Source organism: Anarhichas minor, unplaced genomic scaffold (assembly GCF_050575085.1).
Source record: "Anarhichas minor isolate MPS153535 unplaced genomic scaffold, ASM5057508v1 ptg000007l, whole genome shotgun sequence".
NCBI lineage: Eukaryota > Metazoa > Chordata > Actinopteri > Perciformes > Anarhichadidae > Anarhichas > Anarhichas minor.
In genome coordinates this window covers 16,745,623-16,757,804 of record NW_027466453.1, presented here as the reverse complement: position 1 = coordinate 16,757,804, position 12,182 = coordinate 16,745,623, and the positions used below count along the sequence as shown (strand labels likewise).

General features: G+C 35.6%; 1 protein-coding gene across 2 annotated transcripts; it reads right to left on the bottom strand.

The window, feature by feature from the left end:
• Positions 1-982: 982 nt before the first annotated feature.
• cabp5b (calcium binding protein 5b) lies at positions 983-6,435 on the bottom strand. Of its 2 annotated transcripts, XM_076086222.1 has the most exons (6): positions 6,213-6,425; positions 4,648-4,678; positions 4,386-4,529; positions 3,472-3,581; positions 3,150-3,297; positions 983-2,863 (listed from the first exon to the last, which is right to left on the bottom strand). In XM_076086222.1, exons 1-6 carry the CDS (start codon positions 6,261-6,263, stop codon positions 2,835-2,837), a joined length of 513 nt encoding a protein of 170 aa, XP_075942337.1. In that variant the 5' UTR covers positions 6,264-6,425; the 3' UTR covers positions 983-2,834. The 2 variants fall into 2 exon arrangements, with proteins under 2 accessions (XP_075942337.1, XP_075942336.1); XM_076086221.1 differs by lacking the exon at positions 983-2,863 and having other exon boundaries at positions 2,891-3,297; positions 6,213-6,435.
• Between the last annotated feature and the right edge of the window lie 5,747 nt (positions 6,436-12,182).

Genomic DNA, 12,182 nt, shown 5'->3' with positions numbered 1-12,182 from the left:
TCGGGAAACAGATCTGTCATACTTGTACATATAACCACCAAGCTGTATTGTATGGTCTAGACCAGGGGTCTTCAATGTTTTTCAGGCCAAGGACCCCCAAACTGATAGAGAGATGGAGCAGGGACCCCCGACTATATATATTGTATAAAATTGTGTTTTATATTAAACTGAGCCTAGTGCCATGTATAAACATACCTCTTTATTGTGCATTCAATACTAAGCTATTCAAATAATACACAGGTTCAGATATTCATGTTTTTATTTTAAGGTACAGTGAGTAGGGTGGCCGTGTTACTGCCATTTAGAAACATACCTTGTCAACTGATACCAATGCCAATATCAAGATTGTCTGTTAATTGCATGATAATCATGCATACAAGCTATTCAAACAGACGTTTTCATTTTAAACATAAATGTGGAAACGAAAAATGAGTGATGGCCTATTAGTGCCACTGCCATGCATAAACATACCTGTTATCTTTCATACAATACTGAACTATTAAAATAATGGACACATTCATGTTTAGAGAAAAAAAAAAAAAAGATTTATTTTTTTAAATTGTCTAATCAACCAAATATTTGGTGGACCCCCTGCAGTACCTCAGGGTACCCCTGTTGAAGACCTCTGGTCTAGACTACTACAGTACAATATACAGCCCATTAAAGACCAGATCAATACTCTAGTAATCATTTGTACTCACACTACTCACAAGATTCACATTGATTGAAAGACACACATGCCCTTAATTAGTTTGTGACATTGCTGTCCACACTGACCAAACTGTTTTCAAATTTTGTAAAATTTTGGCTTGACAGTAGTGCTAGACGTAATCATTAGGGATAATCAGAACAAACTGGAAAGTTTTCTACACTGAAAAGCCATCCAGTATGTTGCTTGATAACATGTTAAAGTGTTTCAGTTCTACTCTGCCGTTTGTCTTCAACAATCTCACAGTATAGATGGACAGACTGACTCAACATGCAGTTTTTAAGAGTTTATTTTCTCTTTTTCAGAACTTTATAATTTAAGAATATATGTTCTTACTAACACAGGCTCTCCAGAAAGAAGGTGTGAAGGTAATGAATGTGAGGATGTTTGCTGGCAAATTACTGCATCAAATTTCACATACATGTAGAATTTAGAAATGAAAAAGGATGAATCAGAAACATCTAAGAAACACATTGCATTTTCAAAAATAGATTCAAGTATTTCCCAAAACTTTAACACTGCGAATTTAGACAGCATCGTTCCAGAAAACACATTTGTGAATACCATGCAGTAGTGTGAAGATACTCTGTTACAAGTAAAAGTCTAATTCAAAATCTTACAAGTACATGGCATTAAAATATACTGACATATATCCCCAGGACAATTTCCTACCGATACACTGCCCTGCACATCCCTTCTATATTTCTATATTTAAATACACTTGACACTTTTACATCACACTTACACTACACTTGTTTAAAGTATTGTTATCTGTTTGTCTGTGCATAATATTTTATATTTTATTGTACATTTTAATATGTATATAGTCAAACATTCATTTCGGGAGGTCAGTGCTGAACATTCTCAGCTGATTGATAATGTCCTTTGGATCAGATTCAATTCCCTGCAGACACTCCCTACAGCAAGCATTAAGCTGTCTTCATTGTCCACACAATATACCCATGGAAAATATTATCTGATCATCCTTAGGAAAAAGCATGCACATAGTTCATTCTCCCACGCTGCCCCCACATTATCTGGGTATCATGACATTTTCATTTTCCCTTCCCCCAATGTGAATAAGAGTTGTTGGGGTTTGCCTAATTGTAACTTATAAGGAAAAGTTGGGGATGACAGAAGCAGACTGTGTCCTTTCAGAGTCCTGGTTCTACGAGCTTCTGTGGGCTAATGCTCATTCATACAACATTAGAGTTACAGTATTTACGAGTTTCCGACTTGTAAATAGTGCTCATGTCGACAGCCGAGTTGTAATTGTGACTGAGACATGGACCTGTCAATACATTTTATGCGTGTCATCTTTGAATAGCAAATACATTTTACTAATTAGTTTTACTATAGTTCTCCAAGGCCAGTCCATACAGCATCTCCACAACACAGTGACAATTGTTGAAACTGTTGATTTGACCCACAGATTTGTTGAGACTCTCAGTACTTCAGCTTCCTATTTAGCTGGACATCGCAGACCTCTAATTTTGCATATTTATTTGTTCTTCCTTATCGAACAGTTGACAATGATGTGTATACTACTGCTCTGTAGGACAGGTCTGGGGACCTGATGACAACAAACTTTTCAAATTTGCTGAAGTGAAATACCCAACAACTCAAAGGACCAGTGTGCTGATTTATTGGTATCTAGCAGTGAGGTTGCGGATTGCAACCAACTGAATACCCCTCCGCTAGTTTTTGGTTTGTCCGTTCTGGGCTACTGTAGGAAAATGTCACTGCAACACGGCAGATTCTTATCTAGATATCTAGATATGAAGGGCTCATTCTGAGCTAACGAAAACAAACGATCCTTAGTTTAAGGTTACTGTACACTAAAGAAAACATAGTTATGAATATAATCTATTTCTGCTAATTGATCCACTGAAATCGTACACAGGGCTGTCTAGATCTACCATTCAATTTGTTTACCAATTTTATATGCATTAATTAATTTGAACAAAAAGATCAAAACGTCTTTGGTAAGTTGAAATTAATGAGCTCCACGTGATTGTGTATGAGGCAGATGCCACTCAAATAACAGGAAAGAAATGCAAAATTATTCATCAGCATAATTAGATAAAAAGGCATTTTCTCCATTCAACCACTAATTCTGTTGTCCTCATTTCTGCGACATCATCTTCACAAACTCTGGAAAGAGAATAGACAAGATATTGAATAGCTAAACACCAATGAGCCAATACCAGAGCCTTTCTACTTTCTCTCAAATGTCTTTTGATGAACTTATTTAACACTTTCAACTGTAGCCACTTACTATGACCAAATATTATTGACTAATTTGTATTACTTCAGCTCCTGTGTTACACAGAGCCACTCAGCTAACTCAACATTTAGAAAGCAGAGGATAATGCAAGGCTATAAAAAAGACTAAATCTGTTTGTGTGAGCATGTGTGTTTGTGTGTGCTTGTATCTCACCCTCAAAGTCAACTGTTCCATCTCCGTTGTTATCAACTTCTTTGACAACTGCATCAATTTCCTTTTTGCTAATTTGTTCTCCCAGTAACTTTGTCATGGCACGTTTCAGCTCCTCAGATGTGATAGAACCGTCACCATCTAAATCAAACTGAAGGAGAGGGGAAGAAGAAAACAAAACGTTGCAAAGCTTTTGGCCATTTCAGACTCATATTGCGATCATAACATACTGTTGGACCAGATTTCAGCTTTTACAGTATGTTCATTTAATATCCACCATGGGGTGCCAAAGACCAAAAAGAGAGAATAGGTATACTGAGCTCACCTCTCGAAATGCTTCTTTAAGTTCCTTCAACCCAATCATCCCTGCAGTTTCAGCCAGGAGCTTTGGGGTCATTAGTTCCACAAAATCGTCAAAGTCCACCCGTCCCCCCACTGTAATAGGACAAATGATGTAACTAATACAACTATAAGCCGGCAGTAGTTGGAGAACACAACTTAAGCAAAGTTTGATTGCTATAACACCATTGTGAATTCCACAAAGGATTACATGCTTTTAGCTATAATCATTCATACATTACATTTCACTCTGCTGCACCGTGGAAAACAATTGTGACCTTATATCTAAGCACACTTATGCCACTTGCTTTAGCCAGTTATCTTCCTGGTTATAAATGTCTGACTTCATTCAAAGCTCAGTGGAGTGGAATACTTCATAAATGTGCATAGGATGGTTCACATTCAACTGTCAAATGTGATAAATAACCAAGATGATATCGTTGCTCTGCTGTAAAATTAATGTGACCCACTGACAAATGATGAGGCAGAAGACGAAATGTACATGTGATTATTCCAACCGGAAAGTGGCCGGCTAATTTTGAAAAAGAATATGTAAATATGTCTCAGGAGACCATTGTTAAGAAGAGCGTGAAAGACACATTTCCTGAAAGAAAACAAAACAAATCCGTCTTGCAGATGTTTTTTGTTATATTTTTTAAAAGATAAAGATAAAAGAAGTACTTGTTTGAAAACCCACAGTATTATCAGAGAGGCAATGACCTTTTTTTTTTATTCTCCATAACCTGCAAAAAATTGCGTCCAAAAATAATTATGTCATATAAATGAATAAAAGTAAGAATGACATATTTAAAACGATGGAATGTTTTTTGTTTATCGGTTTATCCGCCCAACATGGTCAGCAGTAATAAAGCATTAATGGAGCATAAGTACATTACTCACAATTCATGTTGATGTTCTGACTCAGTTCTATGAGCTCCATTTCAGTCGGCATGTAACCCATGGTCCTCATCAGGTTCCCCAAGTCCTTACAGGTTATGAAACCATCCTTATCTTTATCAAACTCTAAAAAAGCTTCATGTAACTCTAAAGAGCATAGAGACAGAAAGATGAGATGGCGTGTGACACATTTTTTAAAAGGTGAACAATATTATACAGCAATTTATCAAGTATACTGAAAGCATAAAAGCCAGTCAGACGTTACCTTCAATCTCATCGTTTGTAAGAGCTCTTGTCTGCAAAACAAGAATGAAACGGATAAATACGGAATGATTTTAGTATGTTTTATATACAGTAGTTTACGACAAAATGTACAACTATTTTTATATCCACAACTATCTACATTGTGTCAACGCAATGACCTATAAGCTCCATACATAACTATAAAGATGTGTGATGCACTTAATTGTACCTTTGTTTAATATGACACATGGTTTCCCAAAGTTTCTTAATAACATCATAATATGTACCAACACCATCCACATTATGTTTTCTGATGAACATGTATTATTTACATTGCATTAAGTTGTTTCATATTTTAAATAGGTTTTTCATTTGTGTGGCCCTGTTATATTGTCGTGCACATGAATTTACAATATATCATTTTAGTATATCATAATTTAGAACTAAATTTTAAACTTTTATTCATTTTTGAAACCTATTGGTTTGGATTTACATTTCTAATTCATTTGGAATCTAGGAAACATTATATTTTGATATTACAACATTATTCAAATCAAAGAACAATTCTCAATATCTGAGTGAATTAACATTTCGTATCTGCTTTTAGCTACACAGGATCCAGGACTATTATATATATATATATATATATATATATATATATATATATATATATATATACACAGTTATATATATGAATCTACCTGCTGTTTATGATGTTACACATTAATGTGCTGTGTTGTTTAACATTTTCAGAACACTTGCCTTGTTTATAGATGTTTTACTTCTTATTTCATTGTTGGTCATAAGTTTTTTTGTATATATATTTATAAAAAATAAATACTTACACCTTTTTTTCACTATTCTTTATCTTTATCTGTTCAGCTTTGTTCTCATTGTCCCCGGCTGGTCTTATATTTCTGTGTAAGTACATTGACAGCCACATTCCACATTCATACGTGCATGATTGGCAAATAAAGCTGATTCTGATCTCTGCACACTTTATGAATACGGGTTGACAATAATGTCCAGACACATTACTGTTTGTGTGCCTTTAACATCTGTAGATATGTCATGTTAAATCCTTGCTTAAAACATTTTATTTTTTATCTTGCAGTATCTTATTTGATTGATTCCAGATCATATGTACAGTATGTCCACCATGGGATTAGAACCACAGCAAAGGTTGCCTAAAAATTTCCATTATTGGTAAAAAACAAATGCAACAGAGTGCATCCTGTGTAAAAAATGTTTTCCTTTTCATATAAAGTATTAAGTTTTGAGTGCCAACGCATTTGCCTAATGCAAAAACGTTTATCGTCCCACCTCTACTCATAATGAGACAATTCTTGCAAGCTTCTTTTGCCATTAATCTAAAATAACACCATATTAAGATGACCACAATAACAAAACAATATTTGTTTCATAATTGATCAACAGATGATAGTAGGATTTATGTTCCTGGTGAACCACAGACAAAGATAATCATGATATATAAACATAATTAATTTAAGCTAAACACATGTTAATAGCAAAAAACAACTACCATTAAATAATAAACTGTAAAACCATAAAATCATTTTGACTTACGGGTCTCTTCGTTCCACCCCTGAGAAAGATGCAGGCTTGTTTAATACTCATGATGATGGCCGTAGTCGAGATCCTGGCTACTTGTGTTTGTAAATTTATTTTTAAAAAGATGATATGTCGCTATATCATTCAGCTTCTTGTTTTCCTGTGCGAGCCTGTGTCTGTGTGTAAACCGTGATCAGCAGTGAACTGCGTACGCCAGAGAGGAGTGATGAGGTCCCATATGGATTATCTCTGCAGCTTTGGTCTAGAAAAGAAAGATAAGCTCACTGCTGTACATATACACAATTTCAGATAGAAAGTACATTACTGGGGTTTTCATTTACTCTAATTTCATGAAGATTAAATGCATCTAAATGTCATAAACAAGAACTTTTGTAATTTAATACTAACAATATTTATATAATATAAAAATATCTATCTCACTTCATTTTAGGACTTCAATCCATATTTATTTGGAAAAAGGAAACCAATGGAGAATACACTGTGTTTGCTTATTGTTTGCAGTCTGTTGACTCCTTCCATTCTTTCGCGTGGTGCAAGTTGAGTAAATGACCGTCTGGATAAAGCTTTCTATCCACTACCACTAAATGAAACAAAACAGAATACAACAGATGGGAGAGTGAAGAGGGAAAGACATCTAGAATTAATAGGATTGTGAACCACATGCCTATAAATGCAATGGCTATTATTGCATGTTGTTTATTAATCTCAGCATGCAAGTTATCTGATTATTTACAAATGACAAATGAAATGCACTTAGAATGCTTGTTCCCTGTATTTTCATATGAGAATAGACATCATCAGCCTATTGCATAAACCATATATGCATTGGTAAAATGAAAGCTTCTTTGCAATTTGAGAAGATGTTCTCAATCTAAACGCAATGATCGCATTTGAAGCTGAATTGTTTGCTGCATTGCATGAGAAGCCCATGATTACAATAAAGGAGCACACAAGCAATTTGATCACACAACACGACGACAAGTATGTCTGTATGTACAAGCAGGATCAGTATTATGCGACATCACAAGCAGGACACACAGACAGACTGGATTTCTCTTGCATAGTATAATAGTTGTTAATGAAAGTGGCATTTCACTCAGAGTTTCTTTATGCTTGAAATATTCAAGGAGTTAAGTGTTGAATAGGCTTTGTCCATTTAAAGAAACTATGTCACATATAACACAGTAGCACGACGGCATTTTAGAAATGTTTGATTTCTGTTGCGTTGTTGGTTATTGTATACTTGTTGATTATACACGTAATTTAGTAAGATCAAATGGGTGCTGTTGGATTGATTAAGGTACTTTCTAAGTGTTGCTGTAGTTTTTGTCCTCCTCCTCTCTCCTTCCTGTTATAAATTATTTTTCAGGCAAGATGTTGCGGTTTGTGACTTCCTCTTTTCTATGGTTATACCAACATGTGCTCTTCTACAACAATAGGCTACTGGTTAATAATAACCCCGTCTGTTATTTTGTAAGGCAGGTGTGATGCATTTTATATTACGTTATACTATATTTAAACTATAGTAAAACAAGTTTAATAGCTATATAATGATTAATAGGACACTAACTAAACACATAATGAATGAAGACAACATGTGTTAAAGCTGCAGGATTTCCGAAAAACAATGTATAGACTCATAAAAAAGTAATCGCTCTTAATCATGGCTGATGACCCACTAGAGGTGTGTGGCGGTGTTTGTATCTGCCAGCCCAGTATCATGGCAGTTTGTCACGAATTGCAATCTACTGGTTTCGTGTACAGGGGCACAAATGATATGCTTTATTCGAGTTGCTCATTCAAGAAAATAATGCCATTGACATCATCAATTAGGTCATACATGGACACTGCCTGAGTATATCTTTATAAACTGTATAATAAATGTTTACACTGAATTTACAGCCCCAGTCATAGTACAGAGTACCTTTGCATGATTGCATCCTTATCGATTGGGGATAGAGTCAATCCCAGGTTGGGGAGAGACCCTACTAAGATAATTTTATGAACCTTGATGTCACTGTATAAAAAGACTTGTTGTGACCTCTAGGATAATCACAGCCTCATGAAACTTTACAACCACAGACTAGAGACGCTGGGCATTCAGAGGATGTATGGCTTTCTATAAAAATTGACAACAAGGGGGTTTCTGCGCAGTTCCCAGAACGGAGGCCATCCAATCGACAAACAATACATTTTTTCAGAAATCTCAAAAGTTCATATTGTGCTTGAGAGCCACAGTGACTGGAGTTGGTTGAGCAGCAGTACAAAATCCTACAATACTCATTCTCACCACAATTATCTCACAATTAATGATGAATGTCCTTCTGGTGCACTCCAAGAACATTTGGGAAAAACATTACTTTTTTGGATAAAAAAAATATTTACAAGTCTTTTTACTTGTTTTAGTCAGGAGTTTGGGGTGAAGTTGAATATTAGAATACTGCAAAGACTGTGGATCGAGACTCTTAACCTCAAACTTTGCTGTGTTGGTCTCCAAATTTGAAGAAAAAGAAGAAAAATAAAAAGATGTTCAAACTGTCTTTTAACTGCACACTCACTTAACTGTCCAAGTTGTCTACTGTTTTGTTTAATCTTTTTTATTTGTGATATAAAAGAGCACCTTCATTTACATTATTTGACACATGCCAGCAGATGTTTTTCCTGTTACCACTGAAAGGAGTTTTTATTTTGCATATCTCAGGTTTCAGTAGTTTATTTCTGCTGGAGGCTCCACATTGCTCTGTATGTCTGTGGCTTCAAATGGCGGAAATTTGAATACTGAAACCTTAAAAAGTCTAAAAACCAGCTGCAGTAAATTCAAATATTCATTTAGATCATCTTGCTTTCACTTCACTCGTGTAAATTTAAGAACAGTAGCATTCAAATCCTCCACTAGCACTCATCTAATTTATCTCAAATTACATGCATAAATAAAACAATTTATAGCAAAATTGCATTATTTGAACTGGTTTATTAAGCAGGACTTTGAGTGAGTTATGAAATGAACGTTATTAAACTATTCAAACATAGATTTCAGTTATGATTTTATTTGTAATAAATATTTAATGTGGAATCGAGGCTTTGACAAGACTATTTGCAACATTAATTTAAAAGTACGTTGAAAAAAGCTCCAGATTTTAATTACAAAACAGCATTTTTTTTTTAAATAAAGAAGTTGATTGCAGACTCCAAGCTGAACGACAGTAGCTCATCTGAAGACACTGAGGTGCAGACACACCTTTATATGCCATTTGTTTGGTTCTATGCAAACTCAGTATTTTTTCTTGTGACACAGTTATAAAAACATCCCATGAGAGTGTCAGTGAAGGCATCAGAAGCTCATCTCTTTTCATAAACCATGTTCTCTGTAGCTTTGCTGCTGCTGTTGGCAGCTGGATGTGAGTTTCTCTTGACTTATCAAAGTTAGTTGTTTTTATTTTACAGTATAACTTGATGATTTGTTATAAAAAAATCTTCTTTTTTAACAGGTGTGAAGTGTGAACAGTTGACACAGCCAGTCTCTGTGACTGTGCAGCCAGGTCAACGTCTGACCATCACCTGTCAGGTCTCTTATGCTCTTAGCAGCTACTACACAGCTTGGATCAGACAGCCTGCAGGGAAAGGACTGGAGTGGATTGGAATGAAATCTACTGGAGCTTCATACTTCAAAGATTCACTGAAGAACAAGTTCAGTATCGACTTAGACACTTCCAGCAAAACAGTGACTCTAACTGGACAGAACGTGCAGCCTGAAGACACTGCTGTGTATTACTGTGCCAGAGACCCACAATAACACAAACCATCAGTAGACCTGAACAAAAACCTCTCAGTGCCTGAACACTTGTAACATGAAGCCACCAGAGGAGGAGCCCTCACACCACTAGTGAACACATCAGTTTAAATACCTGGATGTTACAATCACTGATACATCATTTTATGTATATCCATAATGTAAACCAGAGTACACTTTTATAAATTGCTAAACATTAAAGTTTACAAGCAATGATATCAGTTCAGTTTATTTGTCTTCGGTAGAAGCTACAAGACAAAAGACAAAAGAAACGTGTTGGATGTCAAAGTTTCCCCCTGAAACTAAATTATGATCTCTGATCATAAATGTAATACCTTTGATGCACCCTCCCTGCAAAATTCAGAATCAATTACAAGATAATATTAATAAGAACAACATCTACAGCAGCAGAGACACTTCTGTTACACCCAGTAACATTTCTGATCTTCCTCTCGACCACTCCGATCCTCAAATCTCTGGCTTTATCAATCCCCCGCTCCGACTGCAAAACAAAAGGTGATCACGCTTTAGCTGTTTTAGCCCCAACCTTCTGGAATCATCTTCCCCAAACTATCAAAGCTGCTGAGTCTTTGGACAGTTTTAAGAGGCTTCTAAAACACAACTTTATAGGCAAGCCTTTCTGTAGATCTCTTTCCTATTTTTGTTCCTTCCAGTTTGGTTTGTCTGTCATTGATCCGTGTTTAAAATTGCAATCTATTTTTGCCTAATTCTTTCACTTGTTTTCTTTGTAACTGTGTATTTAACAAAATGCTTTACAAATAAAGCTTTACTCACTTATTTACTTAGATCAGGTTAACAATGTAAACAAATTTAAAATATACAAACATGGTTAGTTAGGAGAAAGCAATACTATGAAAGACGTTTAGAGGAGAGATTGAATAGAAGACAATGATCAATCAAAAAGGAGGAGTCAATGCAAAACTCAGACGTCTTCCAGCTACTTATGTGACTGCAGAGAGGAGGACAGAGAACAGTGGACACACAGTTTAACATGATGGACTATAGGACAGGACTGCTGCTCTTAACTATCTGCTGGGCAGGTGAAGATATCTACATGTATTGAGTTAAATCTTTCTTTAAAAAGTTACCAACTTACAATAAGTGACTATTTTTTGGTTTGTCTTGACAGGTGTTGATGGTCAGACTCTGACAGAATCTGAACCAGTGGTTAAAAGGCCTGGAGAATCACACAGGTTGACTTGTACAACATCTGGATTCACTCTTAGTAGCTACTGGATGCACTGGGTCAGACAGGCTCCTGGCAAAGGACTGGAGTGGGTTGCCGCTGATGCTGATGGTAGCACCAAATACTACTCTCAGTCAGTCCAAGGCCGGTTTACCATCTCCAGAGACAACAACAGACAGCAGGTGTATCTGCAGATGAACAGTGTGAAGACGGAAGATTCTGCTGTTTATTATTGTGCTCGAGACTCACAGTGACTGGAGCTGGTTGAGCAGCTGTACAAAATCCTACAGTACTCATTCTGACCACAACTATCACACATGATTAATGTCCTCACTTGGCATACAAGCAAATACAGTTACAGCAACCACTTAGTGAAAACCACTAATGTTTGTACAGAAAAAAACTCTAAACAGAGATAAGAATGTAGAAATCATATTTCTAAATAGTTAGTCTTACTTATACCATAACAGAGCTTCATTAAAACGACTCCCCACAGAAGGCAGGAACTGAACAATAAACAGCATTTCTGTAGTTAAATGGTTTTTCTAATGGTCTAACCCGACATTAACAAGCCTTCTTTAATTTAAAGGAGTTAAAATAACAATATAACAATACAATTTCTTTAAAAAAAGCTAAATAAATAAAACTTAACTTAGTTACATACGGTTAAACAAATGTCCAAAAAACAAATTTATAAACAAATTAAAACAGCAAGATACAGAGAGATGATTATTAAACAAACACACAAAACATGGTTAGTAGGAGAAAACCTTACATTGAAAATCAGTTTAGAGGAGGGATTGAACAGAGGACACTGTTCAATCAAAAAGGAGGAGTCAATGCAAAAAGAAGTCAACTTCCAGCTCTACTTATGTGACTGCAGAGAGGAGGACAGAGAACAGTGGACACACAGTTTAACATGATGGACTATAGGACAGGACTGCTGCTCTTAACTATCTGTTTTTTC

Bases quoted from the DNA above. Each gene is read 5' to 3' on its own strand.
- cabp5b (XM_076086221.1), bottom strand. From the start codon at position 6,263: ATGAGTATTAAACAAGCCTGCATCTTTCTCAGGGGTGGAACGAAGAGA. The intron at 3,582-4,385 runs GTGAGTAATGTA...GTCCTATTACAG, and splicing joins TCAGAACATCAACATGAATT to TGGGGGGACGGGTGGACTTT. The intron at 3,298-3,471 runs GTGAGCTCAGTA...CCTCTCCTTCAG, and splicing joins TTAAAGAAGCATTTCGAGAG to TTTGATTTAGATGGTGACGG.